This window comes from Acanthopagrus latus, chromosome 21 (assembly GCF_904848185.1).
Source record: "Acanthopagrus latus isolate v.2019 chromosome 21, fAcaLat1.1, whole genome shotgun sequence".
Taxonomy (NCBI): Eukaryota; Metazoa; Chordata; class Actinopteri; order Spariformes; family Sparidae; genus Acanthopagrus; species Acanthopagrus latus.
Window position 1 is genome coordinate 16,589,619 of NC_051059.1, and position 16,741 is coordinate 16,606,359.

The following is a 16,741-nucleotide window of genomic DNA, read 5'->3' on the forward strand; positions in this document are numbered from 1 at the left end:
ATACATGCAATACGTTATCAGATTATTAGGAGAAAAACAAATCTAATCGTTTTCTTCTTTTTTCAGTTCGTTGTGGATCCAAAAAAAAAAAAAAAAAAAAAAACTCAGCCCTCTAATTTTACATTCATGGCAAACAGGCACAAATAAAAGGAGCGCGGACCTTAATAATGGTCTCAAGCAATTCACACATATTTATTTCTGCATTTTAGAAGCTTCAAGCCAGGGAGTGAAATCCGGACAGGTTGTTATAGCTACGCGATCCACAGGGGTTCCGATGTCTATTTAAAACCCCTCGGACCCTCCCTCTCTCCTTTAAACAACATTATATATCACACACACTGCATGCTAATGCGAACCAATTCTCAATGAGCACTAAAACACATCTTAAAATTAGGCTCATTCTGGCTGTCTGAGTTCAAACTGCCTGACTAGGCAACAGAGGGAACATATCATCAGAAATTCCCCCTTTGGCGATACCTGCTGATTGGGTCCTCAAAAAAAAAAAAAAAAAAAAAAAAGGCAGCAAGCAGCTTTTAACTTTTAATATTTGGCTCCCGAGTTCTGCCGCGAGCAGTCGCGACAGATAGATCCTCCCTCAGTTTATGTGGAGGATCGAACAAATATACATACATATAAATCCATTAAGGCAGATTTTCTCTTTTTTTCTTTTTCTTTTTTTTTTTCTCCTTTCTTCAGTTAAAATCTCAGTGCGCGTCTGAGCGCGCATGTAGGCTTTTCCACTGGAGAGGGGTTTTTTTGCGAAACTTTTAAGGATGATATACCTTGGATGTTTCCTGCTGCTCTGTGGGCTCACGCATGTCATGGCAAGTTATCCCATCTGGTGGTAAGTTTGGTTTTTTTTCTTCTTAATTTTCATTTCATTTCCCAAAACGAAAGCAGACATTGGTTTAGTTAGTTTGTTTTTCACATGTTGAGGCAGTGTGGTGAGCAGGTCACTGCGCCGACTTCAGCGGAACGTTTTCAAAGCGCACTGATGGTAAAAGTCGTCCCAGCTTGATTTATTTATTTATTTATTCATTCATTTATTTTTGGACACGAGTGTTTATTATCTGCGAGTCTGAGATGGCTTTATAACAAGTCCAGTATTGATAAGAGAGGGAGAAAAAAACCACACGTGAGTGAAGAACGACTTTTAATTTTCAAAACTGAAGCAGGGAGCCAAGTCGTGGAGAACGAAAATAGATGTTTTTAAATCAGGATGGTGTGTGTGTGTGTGTGTGTGTGTGTGTGTGTGTGTGTGTGTGTGTGTGTGTGTGTGTGTGTGTGTGTGTTTTATGTCCTCGACATTTGCAGCACGAAACGAGAGCGTTTTTAATATTCAGAGTGCAGCAGGTGCAAAGTTTGTGTGCCTGCAAGTGTGTGTGTGTGTGTGTGTGTGTGTGTGTGTGTGTGTGTGTGTGTGTGTGTGTGTGTGCGTGTGCTCGTGTGCTTGTGTGTGTGTTATGTGTGTATCAGGGGTAAGAGTGACACAGAACATGTATGAAGATTCAGCTTTAATGCTTTGGACAAACTGGTGTATTAGTAATTTTTATTTCATTTGTATCTATTTTTTTATATTAATTGTGGTAATGCCATGAGAATAACACATTTCAACGTACAATTAAAATGTGACTCGTTATTATCTTTACATAAATAAACTTGCCACACTTCTTTTACTGAGGGCCTACTAAACAACACCACAGTGTGATGCGTGATAACACTCAGGTTGCCGCCATGAATATCGTGAACATGGATGGCTTTTACATTTCATCACTTTCCATCGTGACACAAAAATCAGAGACCGAGGACATTCTCCACACTGTCTGTATCGGATGCCTTTCGCTGCAGAGCGCGCACTCATATGACTGCAAATTGATCCTGATTATTCCTCATATTTAAGAAACTGAGGCCTGAAGTTTTTAAGCTTCCTGTTTTCTTTTTTTACATTTAATCTTCTGGAGAAGCTCTGTGTCAGGTCACAATGTGTTTTTTTCACACAAAACGAACAAGTGATGCCTGTTTTTTTTTTACCGTAAGTCCTTCGATATTTGGGGTTGCTTGGATATTAGCTGTACCCTAATCTACTTCCCTTAATGGGTCCCCTGGTGGTAATACTGATGAGAAACTAATTACACGCACAGCTGGAAGGAAATCCTGATATAACAGTGGGCCCTCTGCAGAGGTGGGAAAAAGAAAAGACTCAAGACACCCAAATCTGAGGACTAAAAAGTTTGTGCATCCTTTACCAACTCTGTAGACTATATTTTTGGATGTTTCATCACCCGATGAGTTTGTTTTTCAACCGTTTCAGTTTGATGCCAGCGTGTGCAGTGCCATGATTTATCTCTGCTGACTGACACACTCGTGCACACTGAACAAGAGCTCTCTCTCTATCTCTATCTCTTTTTTTTTTCCATTACTTTTTTGTGGCGCCGATTATGAATGACACAATGGAAAGCAGGTTTCCACTCTGTCATAACAAAAGCAAACTTGTGTGTCGACGGTTTGATGCTGGAGGGTTGGTCAGGTCTGTCATTGACTGCAGGAGGTAAAAAGAGAGGCAGGCAAACATAACGGGAGCAGATCTGCTGTATCACTCCTATCAGCGCGAACAATCTTCGGCTGCACATGAAGGCACGCTCTCGACGGCGAGGTTTTTTCTCTTTCTTTGCAAGGCCACTGATGTTATTTTCTGTTTCATGGCAACTCATCCCAAGTCAAATAACATGGCTCCCTCTGGATTGCACTCACTAGCGCCTGCATTGTCTCCATGTTCTTTTCAAGCAGCATGTCGGCTATCTGAGGGCTGAATCGCTTCTTTTTTTTTCACCTACAAATTCTGCTGAACTTGGTTTCGAGTGGCCGTCAGAGCCACATCACGCGCTGTAGTGGTAGCAGGATAGGGATATGCACCAGGACAGGTTCATGTCTGTCTCTTCTATTCCGACCTGCCATGACATAGCCTGGCTGCACCCGCCACACCGCCACCCCCTTCCCTTCCCTAGTCCACCCCACCTTAGAAGATAAATACCTGGAGGTGAAAGCTTGCCGCACATTCCTTTTCCCAAACATATTCTCTTGATGTCAAAGTCGGCTCCAAGGCCCCAGGGCCCACGAGTAAAGTGGTAATTCTAAGGTACCCTGCTTGGGCTTGCTGAAATATGCATTAAACCTGTGCTGGATACACTTAGACGAGAGGGGGAAAGTCTGTACTAAGACAAAAATTGAATGTGATATATGTTTTGCTTAAGTATTTATTTGTTACAGCTCCGACTAAACTGTTCATTTGACAAAATAAACCTAAACAGCGCGAGCAAAGCTGCTTCTCTGTCAATTAAACCAAATGCCAGTGTCTTTTGGCAGCTGGCGCTCGGACAATAAATGGATTTCTAAGTGGGAATTGGAAAAAAAGAAAGAAAGAAATGAAGGCAAGAGCACTAAATAGATGCTTCAAATATTTGTTTGGGCCTCTTTAGACAATAGCTCCTTGAAAAAAAAAATCATAAATCATCCCTGGTGGAACATGCCCTGCCTCCTTTCTCGGGCCATTTCCTAACACAGGAAGAAGTGGCATGGATTACTCAGCCCCACTGAGACAGACACAGAGACGCGTGCGAGTGAAGCAAACTAAGCACATTGACTCATGATGGGTTTTTTTCAGGGAGATGACCTGGCAGGGATGCATGCAAAAATACCCTCACTGATGTAGTCCTGAAGGCTTGTTACAGACCCTGGCCAAGAGGAAACTGCTGTATATATATATATATATATATATGAGAACATTTTCCAGCTAATATTCCTGCATTGATTAGAGCTGATTCCACCTCGCTTCTGCACTGTTTCCTGTCATTTAGGCACATTTGGTGCTCATTCACCGATGCACAAATCGGTGTCAATGATTGAGCTGATGGAGACCCTCCACATTCTTCATCTGTAGAGGAAAAGGAAGCAGAGGAGGCTCGGCAGGCCTGCAGTGAATGGTTGTATGTGGTTCTCTAAGCTCTGTTTGTTGTGCAAAAGTCTGCACCAGCTTTCTGCTGGGAACGATTTGCTTCAGGGTGCGTGGACTGACAAGGGCCAAAGAGAGGTCAGCTTGTGATGGGAGCGCCTATGTTTACTGATGGATGTTGCAGACAAACTGCAGACAAATATGATTTCCTCTGAAGTCATTTTCAACTTGCCATTGCTCGCTTACTGGATGCCTCATTTGTGATTAACCACAGCAGTCTAGGCAGTTCAAAGTAGGCGAGAAACTCTGTTTAAGACTGGGTGACACATAACTCTGACATTTGCTTTGGGGGAAAAAAGCAGTGGTTCAACCACTAGGTCATCTGATGGCTTAGGCACTCCTTAACTGACAACATTTTTGTGTAATATTGAAAAAGAAAGCAGGCAGGGTTCAGGTAATCAAGGACGGCATGCTTGCTACCGTCAGAAGTTGTCAACAAGGGGTCAGCTGGCTGAGGAGAGCTCTTAAAGAAAGCAGCCTGAGGCCAGTGTCAGGAGTCTTGGTAATCTTGTTGTGATCAGCGATTAGTCCTTGAACAACAGTAAGCAGGTCAACGGGTAGTGAGCTAAGTGAAGAAGGCAGAAGACTGCACACCTGCTCTGGCTACAGTAACTGTTATCGAGCCCATATCACTCGGGGGAGGATCGGCTGATGACTGCTGCCAGTGTTCAGTCTCTAATTGACAGCTGATGTGAGATGAAGCCTTGTCTCGATTGCCAACAAGCTACTTTGTAGCTACTCTGCAGAGCATGTGCCAAAGATAATAAGAACTCTGCTATTAAATAATCAAGCAGTCAAAATATTGATTTTTGTGACACTTCAATAAAAACTCAGGTCAGCAGGTCATGCAGTTACAGAAGAAGTGGTGTTTGTTTATTTCAATTTTATCAACTCTCATCCAGCCTTTTTAATCAAGAGCTTCACATTCAAATCACCCCCATTATCCACCTTCATATTTAGCCAATAAAGTGTACTGTGATGCGGAAACACCTCCAGATAAACTGACAAAAGGTCATGTAGAAGTACAGTGAAACAAAATGTTTCCAAAATTGGCTAAATTACACGCTACACAGTGACACAAAGGATATCCCATTTCTATGATTACTAGTTACTAAAAGTCCTAATTGAGAGGACACAAAAAATGAAGACAGAAAGACAGAGAGAAAGCAATAAAGGCAGCGAGACGGAGAGATGTAATCAGTGAACCAAGTTTGCACTTGTTGTATCCCAGAATACCTTCCTCAAAGGAAAAGAGGGGGGGTTGGGTTCTGTGTCACACTTAATACACTCTCTGAAGTTTCAATGTCGGGTTTGCACTCTTATTACCCTAAGCTGAAGGCCTGTTAAGTGTGCGGACAGTTAATAACAAGGTGTAGTTTTCCAAGTTGTCAGCTTAAGGTCTATGAAGACCTCGAGATGCATCGTGGACTTTCATCTCAGACAGAAGCAGTGGCTGATTCTGTGGCAGCAGGGCTGCAATTTCAATGCACACAAAGGCCAGGTGTCTGCAGAGAGGGTAGTTGAGGGGATAAAGGATGGACGCCTAATGGTAGCATCTGATACAGCAAATAAACACAGACAATCAAAACACGCTCAGACGTAAAATTACACCGCACCTGGAGAGGGAAATTAGTCTCCCGCTTGAGTGGTGTTAAATCAGTAAATAAAGACACAGGCAGGCGTGCACTGACAATGTCGACTTCCCCTCTCCTTGTAGGTCGCTAGCAGTGGGCCACCAGTACTCCTCACTGGGAACTCAGCCGATCCTCTGCGGAAGCATCCCGGGTCTGGTGCCCAAGCAGCTGCGCTTCTGCCGGAACTACGTGGAGATCATGCCCAGCGTGGCCGAGGGGGTGAAGATTGGCATCCAGGAGTGCCAGCACCAGTTTAGAGGAAGACGCTGGAACTGCACCACGGTCAACGACAATCTGGCCATTTTCGGACCAGTGTTGGACAAAGGTATTAAAAGCAAACCCAGCATGCTCTCTTCAGGGTCTCCACAGTGCACGTTAGACTTGTCTTTGCTACTATTCTGTCATGCAAAGAACCTGTCAGTTTACCTCAAGCACAGGATGGCACTATTTGTGCTCTAAATCCCATGAAGGTTCCCTGGCATTTTAATTTGGTACCATTTTTGTTTCCTTGGTCACTTGTGATGAGGAGAAGCAGTTTGCCAGATGGCCAGAGGCTGAAAATGATCATATGTGAGTCATAACCACAAAAAACAAAGGTGTGAATGTGTAACATCACAGGTCACATTTTTGAATAAATTATGATCAAAGTCTATACCAAACATCATATTTTGCTATAATAATTCATAAAATAATATTCCAGCACTTAACAATCCTCTTTCCTTTCCTATTGGTATTCAGTGCTCTGTCTTTCACTCGCAAAACTAGGCTTTATCCCATGAATACTGCTAACACTTTGATTATTGCTTGGCCCACTTAGCTAATGCTTCTAGAGCCTTGGAAATGCCACCAGTGCATCAGTTGTTATGATTTGTATTACTTACGCCAGTTTCGCTGAGGGCCTGAAGTATTACCCACAATTGTTTCCCCGGGAACTTCCTCTATCACCTCCACAGAAAACCTGCAGATTACTGTCAAAAGATGGTCGAATTCTCGTTCATTATGCCTTCTTTGACATCATACAGGATGCAAAATGATTGTGCAAATGCGATAAATATCATACACCTGGCAACCCTGAGCAGAGGTCAGGGCTATAAACTGAAATTACCTTTACCAAATATGTCAGTGGCTTGAAAACCAGACAAAAGCTGTGGTTCAGGAGCATTTCCAAAGGCTGCTCAGTTCAATTATAGATTCGAGGGGCTGTCAGAAGTCTACAAAAAGTATGACAAACACAAAAGAGCCACACATATTCTACAAAAATCAACAAGTAATAGCCCAAGTCTTAAGTAAAGATTGTCTTTGCAAGGAAAGAATAATGCTTCAAGTGACTTGTTTACACCTATGCCACTGTTCCTCTGGTAATGCTGTCTGACTCTCATGACCCCAAAAAGATGTTTCTATGTTTCTGCTCTTCAGACCCCCTTAGAAGGTCTTAGTTCTTCAAACCAACTGCAAAAAAGACTGCAAGTCCATCCAATGAAAGTGACTTACTTGTACCTCTGTGCTGATTAACTCCTCCATTATCAATTCTGTATTCTCTCTGTCTTATATTTGCATTAGAAAAGCCGCACTCCCCTGCATGCATCATCCATTATGCACGTTCAAATCCTTGTTTAAATAGACCCCAGACTGAACAAGCTCCGAGCGGCCTGAATGCATGAAATGATGTACACAATTAGGACGAGTGAGTTCTGTCTTGTTGGAGTTTTCTTTAGGAGGGAATTCCCTGTGATTGTTCTTCTGCGCAATCCTCTGAAGGGCCTTAAGCGTGATTGTGATTTGAGTTATGGAGTTTTTCCAAAAATACATTTTGTCCCATTAGCTTCTGTGCATGTATGACAATTCAGGTCTGATCATGGGCTCAGACTGTAGAAATCCCCACTGTGCCATGCACAATTTAAGAAGAAAGAAACCCCCACAACCACGACAGAAAATCTGTTACACATCCATGTTTGACTGTGTTCAGGGGTTGTTGACTTTGTATAAAAGGACATACGCTTAAATGTAATGCACCTCAGATACAATAGTCTGACATTTTGTGGAGTTCTAGATGGGAAGATTGATATTCGTGTCTGTCCGTTAGCTAAATATGAGGCTACAGGTAGCAGTTGTAGGTTAGCTTGAGCTTCATGAGTTTGTTTTTTGAGCAGATTGAAACATATAATGTTAAGGCGCTTTAGAGGTGCTAGTAGGCAGATTTGGTTCCCTCCAGACGACGCCAAACACTCTTTCCCTTTGATTTCAGTCTCTATGCTTGGTTAAACTACCTAGCTGCTAGCAGTCATTTCATGTTTAACGGACAGATGGGAGAGTGGTATTGAACCTTTCACCTAACTTTTGGCTAGAATGTGAATAAGTGCATTTCTCAAAATGTCCAAATATTGTTTTGAGGCCTGTGAGTACAGAGGATGCCTTTTACGATAGGCTTTTTTAGTGTTCCTCATTCCTTGCTAACTCTAAAATGAGTTAAAGGCTTCAAAATTAAGAATGAGTGGAAGGGGAGGGTCAAGGATCTAAACCTGTCACCTAGTTTAGGGAAGATTGATGCGGACACAGGGGGGGTCGGAGGTTAGCCGGGGCAATTGCTTTTAATAAACTCCTGAGCCAGTTGATAGAAGGGGCTTGAGCTCAAGTAGGTGGCTAACGATAGGGGTTCTCAATCCGGGCCCCATTGTGGTGCAAAATGCCACCACATCTCTCCCGTTGCATCCCCTCCCAGGCGTAAATTGCAGGGGTACTGAGTGGAAAGAGGAGGCTGCTACTGGGCTTTAGTGAATCATTTTGATTGGATTAAGGTCACTGAGGCCCTTAATAATGTGAGAGGTCAAAGTGGCTGGATTAAGTGCCTTTGTCAGAGGCCAAGGAGAGTGACTCAGGGGCTCACAGGCCTTTGATAGGGCTTAGTAGGAGAGGGCTTCCATTTCATTGGATTTGATTGATGCTGGTGTTTGTCTGTGCAACAGGCCCATTGTCCTCACTGGTGTCTGTTTGTCTGCGATTCAGACTGTTGTGTGTCGGTTTCCTCCTGCCTTTTTTGGGGTGCGAAAGCTGAAAGGAAGGGTAGGCGCCTTTACGGGCTTCAGAGGCTTAGTTCCTATCAGTTAGCCCATCACTGCCCATGTCCTCCTCACCTTCAGAGAGGACATTAGAAGTTTGTTTTACAGAGGCGGATTAGGCCGAGTGCTAGAAGAATGAAAGACACGGACCATTGCGGAGAGAGGGCAGGTTCCGTGAACTGAGCAAGGACCGAATGGAAAACAGTTTTCTGCTCGTACGAAAATGCGAGCAAGAAATACGCTCAGGCCACATGTGATCGCACACTGGCATGACCACACACAAACATTCATCCGTCTAAATGCACGCTGTCACGCACGCTGTTACGTCATGCGCCGGCACATAAAACAGTCACTCCCGCCTTTTGATGGGACACATGACTCTTCTGTGTGCATGTTCTTGCTCCCTCACACATGGCTCGATCCTCCCTCTGTGTTTCTCTCTCGCTCCACACCCCAGATCACAAGCCCTGCCTCCAGGCTATGTCTGCGTCAGCACTCATTAATTTACATTAACTAAAGTGTCAAAACATGCACTGCTGGAATCTGCCCGTGATGAAAGGTAATAGAAAGCTGCGCAGGTGTTCTTAGTCCGCGGAGCCGATCCCAGAGCCGTTTCGGCATTCGTGGTATTTACAGAACACCTACCTACTATATGGGTACAATCAGGCTCCAGTTTATGAGTCATATGATAGAATTAGGGAGGGCACCTTGGCTTCAAAGAGTGGACAGTCACAGTTTCACAGGTGTTACCACGCAGACAGGTAGCGACATGCACCATCACTTTTCTACTTGAAACCATTAAATTCAAATGAGGCTCACAGGAAATTCCTATTACGTAACACGTAAAGTGTGTGGAAGGGACGTGTGTAGCTCTGACTTATCTAACCTTCATTTCCTGTAGGTATCCCTCCCTTGCCCAAACCCTGCATGCCAGGAAATCCACCTAATGAATTAACCTAAATCATTAAGTCCCATCCAAACTAACTGGGAAAAGGTCAGGGGATGTGGGTTACGACCTGTGACCTGAGGATGAGAAAGTGTAACTATTTAGGATGAGCTAAGAGGTCTCTGCTTTTCATGAGACGTATGTCTCTCCATGCTGGGGGAGGGAAGCTGGCGCGCCAGTATATCATTAACTCTGGGCAAGAAAGAAAGAAGGGGCGTGGTAAATGGAGTTGATGGGGGGACCTTAGCCCCACTCCCTGCTGGGCACTGCTCCGAGCACAATATCTTCGCAACCATGAGATTAAGCAGGAGAAAAAGTGCTTTTCCCCATTCACACGCCCTTTAGATTGTTTTATTAAACCATTTGAATAGGGATTTCCCCGTCTGCCGACAAGCGGGGTCCGGCCAATGCATAGTTCTCTGTTGCTATGACTTAACTTGGTCCCCACTAATCACTGGCCAGGGCAAATTTCATATAAAATATCTGGGGCCATTGTGGGACTAACACAGCGTGACAGTGGCAGCACAATAGGGGATTCAACCCCCCAGCAGGTTGTAGGGACCACTTGGCCTGCCAGGGTCTGGCAAAGTTTGGTGGAGGAGCATTGTCAGAGTAAAAGTATCCTGAAATACCATAAATTGGTCATAAAACCAAGAATAACTGAGCGACTGATGTAAGAGCTGGTGTCTCCAGGTGAAGCAAACACTAATGCAGGTGTATAAAGCCCCTGGAAGTTATGTGAAACACAGAGTACGACACATAAGTAGAAGTTTGAGAGGACATTTTATTAACCCTCTTAAAAATAATTTTAAAAATGTTTAAGATGTGAATGTGAACATTTTTTATAAGGTTAGGTCTTTTGATGGCTTTTTGAAGTGTCAGTTGTCTCAAGCACATACCAAGTCAAGAATACCCTGATATTGGCACCATGTTCACAGTCTGGTACTGAGCTGTATGTATACACTCATACTCTCCTCATATGTGATTTAATGCACTGAACATTGTTTGGGACAACCCATAGTATTTTTGGGAATAGAAGGTATGTTACTAAAGAGGATGGGCCTGTTACAAGAACTCTGCGACCTTAGAGACCTACTTAACTTTTTTTCTGGGGTAGCCTGTCTACTCACGCTCAAAGACACCAGGACATATTTAATTTGCCCCGATCCTTCGCCTTTGCTCATTTCATCCCAAGATAATCCTCTTTTCCTCTCCCATTTTAACTCCTCCTCCCCCTTATGCTATGCAGCATCAGTTCCAGTCATCCATAAGGTCACGTTTGTAAAGGAGATCCCCAGGGTTCCATTTTCGGCCCACTTTTTTTGAATAAATCAAGCTCAAACTTCTGTGATGCATTAAATTAAATTCTATGTCTATGCCAATGATGTAGTCCCGTAAGGTAGAGACAAATATAATCAAAGTGCCGACAACAACATTTGCCTCCAAAATAATGTAGCAGGAGATTGAGGGGACAGTAAAACCACCTCAAATTGTGATTAAGTACAGTACTTGAGTAAAAGTATTCAGTTACATTCCATCAGTGATTGTAAATGCAGGGAGGTTTTAGTTTTTCATCGAGTACACAATTTAGTTGTAGAGTCCCTTAACACACATTAAATAGAAACCATATTATGAACACCTTAACAATCTTGAAAGAAGTAGAGATCACACCTCAACTCATTCTGAACTCATGTAAACATTAGCATTTAACTGGAGGCAGTTTCCTCAAACTGTGATCTACATCTTAACAGCCTTCAGGTACCACGAGAAACGAAGTAAAATGATAGTAAAGTGAAATGATCTGTGATGGATGTAAGTGAGCGTGCAGTAAGCAGGACTTGAGGAAGGAGAGCAGAGGTTCAGATGTATCCTGAACATTAGTAAGTAAGTATGCAGTGGGTGGTGGAGGATGCCAGCAGACCTTTTCTCTTGCATCATTGTTTCTAATGCCCTTTAGTCCTCGAACTGGTTGGAACCTGCTGTAAGGGAGGAGCTCCTATTCCCTTCAGCTTTATACTCCTCCTTTTCGTTTCTTTCTTCCCCTCCGTCGTTCTTGTTCTGTAGACAGAAGCCTGTGCTGCCTCTTTATCTGTCTCACACACACACACACGCACACAATCCCAAATTTCACTATTGATCTTTAACCCCCTCTGTGCATTTCTTTACTCTGTTTACTCATGTCATATCACCACCTGGTGTTCCCCACTTTCTTTAACTTTGTTCTCTCCGTCTCTTTTCTTGTGATTGTGCAAGACCATACAAGTACATTATTATTTAAGGCGATCTCCCGGTCGCAGTGAGCTCAGTTTGAGCGGGGAAGCAAAATAATGACTTGCCTTTTGCTCAAAGTGTTGTTCAGGCTCTGGACACTAGAGTCCCATTTCAGTGTTGTGCCTATGCTTTGTCCCCACAGTGTGAGGCAGTTTCCTAACCTTTCAAAAGCTTAATTGAGTCTCTTAATTATAGGCCTGTCAGACCCGTCTCTTCCTCTCATCTCTCTGGAAGATCCTGATCCCTCTGAGTCATCAGTTAGCTATGTCAGACGGAGGCATAGAGACCTCGCTGGCCTTACTCAGAGACATGGACGATTGATGTGTGGGCTAAATGAACCCACACGCTGCTTGGTACAACTTTGGTAGATACCTTAACACATGTAATCAACAATAGCAATGAACTCAACCGTATGTATAGTGTATTTGATGTTGTCTTCTTGACTTAGATTGCGGAATATTTGCTTATGCAATCACATAAGACCCAACACAAGCAGATATCCATCTAAACAGGTGGTGACCTACATTCTCTGTAATTATAGCTACAGCTTTCTTATAAATGTAATCCTGAAAATAATCAGCAGCAGCAGAAACTCATTACTCACGTGACTGCTGGGATGTTTCATTGCGGGATGTTGCCTGCAGCTATTTCTTTCCCCAATGTTCCACGTCTTACAGATATCCGAATTTCTCTTTACAGCCACTCGAGAGTCAGCATTTGTTCACGCCATCGCCTCGGCGGGAGTGGCGTTCGCAGTGACGCGTGCCTGCGCCGAGGGTCCGGCCACCATCTGCGGGTGTGACACACCTCACAAGGGCCCCCCCGGCGAGGGATGGAAGTGGGGTGGCTGCAGCGAGGATGTGGAGTTTGGGAGCATGGTGTCCCGGGAGTTTGCTGATGCGAGGGAAAATCGGCCTGATGCGCGCTCAGCCATGAACCGTCATAACAATGAGGCAGGAAGAATGGTGGGTTTTCTAATAAGCTCTTTTTTGGTGATTGTGTTGCAGCATTTTTCTAGTATGAAAACGTTTGATTAACACATTTTCTTTTCTTCTTTAGTCCCTCAATGACAACATGTTCCTGAAGTGTAAGTGCCACGGGCTCTCGGGCAGCTGCGAGGTCAAGACGTGCTGGTGGTCTCAGCCTGACTTCCGAGTCATTGGTGACTACATGAAGGATAAGTACGACAGTGCGTCAGAGATGGTAGTGGAGAAACACAAGGAGTCCCGCGGGTGGGTGGAGACCCTGAGACCCAAGTACAACTATTTCAAACCCCCCACAGAACGTGACCTGGTTTACTACGAGAGCTCCCCCAATTTCTGCGACCCAAACCCCGAGACCGGCTCCTTCGGCACCCGCGATCGCATCTGCAACCTGACGTCCCACGGCATAGACGGCTGTGACCTCCTCTGCTGCGGCAGGGGTCACAACACCAGGACTGAGAAGAGAAAGGAGAAGTGCCACTGCATTTTCCACTGGTGCTGCTACGTCAGCTGTCAGGAGTGCGTGAGAGTCTACGACGTGCACACCTGCAAATGAAGACACCTGGTTCTCATCTTTGCTCACCAAAATTGAAAGATTTCAGTAGGCAGGAGAACAAATACAGCAACTTTGAGAGGCTGTAAGGCTGCCTGAGTTATCAAGGACTCCAGCAGCAGGCATAACAGTCTTGTGTTTTTGTGGCGTGATTGCTAGAAAGAGCCCGTCTCTGCCTCGATCAGCTGAAAAGTAGGTGTTGACATCGTCCATATGAACTGCAACAATGATTGCTGATGATGACAACAATGTTGATATCTCTAGCGATGAGTTTTCATGTACTGACGTAGGAAAGGAGAACTGTCGGCTAATTGACGAACACCATATTGGTGATTTTTTTTGTCTCTGTGTTCCACGTAGTTCCTTTTGTTGAGAATAGTCCAGCACTGCCAATGGTTTCAAGTCTGTATGGCAAACAATGAAAGTGTCACATTTTCTTCAGTGTTTAATCATCCTTCGTTTTTTGCCACAACAAGATTTATGAGCTATTTACATGATCAGACACTCAACAGCATGCATTCTCCTCCTCAACATTATAAGTATGTATCTAAAAACTAACATTATCGTGTGAATGGGTTGTGTTTTTTTTTTTTTTTTTTATAGTGTTAATATGTTACTGATGTTTGGGTAAGAATGCACTTGCACCTGAGTGAATGTAATTGTTACGCTGCAATGTGTTTACATGTTCTCCAATCCTTAAGCTAACGAGCTAATATCTGCTACAACTAACTTTATCCAGAGAGTAGACATGAGCCACATTCGCTGAACAAGAACGTGTGCGGTCTGCACATTTCCCAGAAACACCCAAGAACGCCAGAAGCTTTTTTTCTTCAGAGTAACAATGCTTCGGATGACATCGAGAGTTATGACCAAAGACGAGAACAGAAAAGATGCTGTAAGTCCCTGGAGGTCAGACAACCCACAATTGCCAGAATAAATTTTAGCTAAGTACGTTTCTGCACAACCACAGACAAGTTGAACCCGAACGTTTCTTTCTGTTGCAACGTAACTTTTTGTGTAGGTTCAATTTTCTATTTCTCTCCTGTCACAATGCTACACTTCTGGGTAGGTTCAGGTGCATGGTGAGGGTGAGGGAAACATCAAGGTTTGGTTTATGTTCCAGTTCGGGGTCACCGACAAGGCATCCAGTAGCCTTGTTGGCTGTAATGACGTCACTTCCATCCCCTCTTCCTCCTGTTGCAAAAGTCAGCTAATAATGTGAACATGATATGTCGCGTTTGCTACGCACGTCAACCTCGCTGGTATCTGTGGTTTGCAGAAACGTTAAATGCCTACATTTTATCCTGGCAACAGGGCTGGGTCAGAGAACTGTAAAGGAATCTAGAAAGGTCAGCACTTGTGTCCCGTTGAGAAATATGAAGCATGTCCTCCTTGTTTTTATCAGTATTAGCAACGTCGCATGTGACCGGGTGTGTGTGTGTGTGGGGGGGGGACTGTTATTTATAAAAAAAAGGGATGTTTCCATTATATTTTCATTTTAAACATATAACATTCTTTTATTTTGAAATTAGACGAAATGTAAGTCAACTGAATCACAAATGGCAAACAAACCGCAAACTAAGCTGTATATAAGCTCTGTAAAATGCAGTATGATTGGCAGTTGTAGTAGAATTATGTGCATGTGATGACTCTCAGCTGTGGCTTCTTGTTCCCCGAACTTTACAACAAGCAGCATCACTGAAACTATCAATACTTCCCTTACTTTAATGCTGCTAAGTAAAGTTATATTTTTGTATGTGTGTGAGTACGAGTCTGTGATTGTGTGTGAGTGTTTAGGTCCTTACATTACAGTATGTCTTTGTTTTGTGTGTATTCTTGCCTGTATTGATTCTTTCTGTGAAAGAAATCTATTATCTATAGTTTGGAGAGAAAAAATGTGAAGTTTTGACTAATATTTGCATACAGTAATATCCATGTTAACCAAAGTAGACCAAAGTAGAGCTTATGTTATTTTAGTTGCCTGTGGGTTTCGTAGTCATGCTAAACATCAGGGCGAAAATTACTCATGTTGCTCTCCCTCAATTTGAGATGAAATATGACACAGTGTTTATTTATTTGGAAAGTGAAAAACTACTGAAAGCTGAGACGAGACGTCGAAACAAGGTACACAATTGTGATGAAACAGTGCGCGTGCCATTTAAATGATAGCGTCAACTATGGACAGATGTGTGCCAACACTGTTAAATTATTGTTTACAGCTAATGTGATGCTACTGTATGTCTCAGGCATGTATAGTTCTCAGATTTTTAATCAAATTTGCCCACCCATGATTACTTTTCATCCTGACTGAAAAAATTGTAATGAGCAGCCATAACCGAATACACATCTTAAGTCGTCTTTAATAAAACTACACAGCAACCACTATCAATACAAGAGCTGTTATCTTGCATTTATTACTGTACACTTTATATGTGATCGATTGCTCGTGTGGGCCACTTGCTGTATGTTCTAATTTTTTTTGTTAAGTCTTAAAAATCCAAAGTTTTGTACAAAGTAGTTCTTGTGTTTTTATGGATTCCTAAAATGTTGATGTTTTTTTATAATTATTTATTTCATGCTATGTACATATTAGTAAGTAAAAGTATATATTTGCAGAAATATTACGTTTTTTTGAAGCAGTGTTGTGACTCGTAACACTGTAGCTTTTTTTTTTTTTTTTTTACCTCATCTCTGTTTTTTTCACTGACTGCACACAGGTATCGTTTGTCCTGCTGCCTGTAGTAGATTTCTAAAGTTAACTCTGTAACACCAAAATAAAGCAACATAAACAAATCAAACCGTTGTTCTCTTATCAATGACTGAAATGTACATGTTATTATTTCATTCATTTTTCATTCACATTTTCATGTGTATAAACTCGAATCTGAAGATGAGAACACAATGTGAAATAAATATGTAATTTTATAATGTGTCTTCAACCCCCAGATGCTTTGGACAATTTAAAAAAACTTCTTTAAAACAGCACAAACCCAAAGAAAGTCGTGACTTTTGTGAGATAACTAGCTCTGGTCTTGAATAGGGGGAAAAAAACGTACCTTTCAGCATCAGTCAGCTTAAAGTTTTGTTCACATTTTTAGAAATAGTTGTATAAGAGTATAAAGCAAAAAGATACTGTTGGCATTTTTTAAACACAGCCCTCATAGAAAAGTCGCACCAACCTACACTTTCCCACAGCGGACACGAATATGTGCAATCACGCCCAATTAGCTATTTTTATACCGAGAAGATTATGTGTTGGAACAGAATTATAAATGATAGTGTCGGTCAA

At 42.8% G+C, this 16,741-nt stretch overlaps 1 protein-coding gene across 1 annotated transcript; it reads left to right on the forward strand.

The window, feature by feature from the left end:
• Positions 1 to 415: 415 nt before the first annotated feature.
• On the forward strand, positions 416 to 16,231 carry wnt3a (wingless-type MMTV integration site family, member 3A). Its single transcript, XM_037082748.1, has 4 exons — positions 416 to 844; positions 5,727 to 5,968; positions 12,616 to 12,881; positions 12,976 to 16,231. The coding sequence occupies exons 1-4, from the start codon at positions 774 to 776 to the stop codon at positions 13,453 to 13,455; spliced, it is 1,059 nt and encodes a 352-aa protein (XP_036938643.1). The 5' UTR covers positions 416 to 773; the 3' UTR covers positions 13,456 to 16,231.
• The last annotated feature ends 510 nt before the right edge of the window (positions 16,232 to 16,741 follow it).

Excerpts from the sequence above, each read along its gene's own strand:
- wnt3a (XM_037082748.1), top strand. The coding sequence starts at position 774 with ATGATATACCTTGGATGTTTCCTGCTGCTCTGTGGGCTCACGCATGTC. Across the intron at positions 845-5,726 it reads GCAAGTTATCCCATCTGGTG|GTCGCTAGCAGTGGGCCACC; the intron begins GTAAGTTTGGTT and ends CTCTCCTTGTAG. Across the intron at positions 5,969-12,615 it reads CGGACCAGTGTTGGACAAAG|CCACTCGAGAGTCAGCATTT; the intron begins GTATTAAAAGCA and ends TTCTCTTTACAG.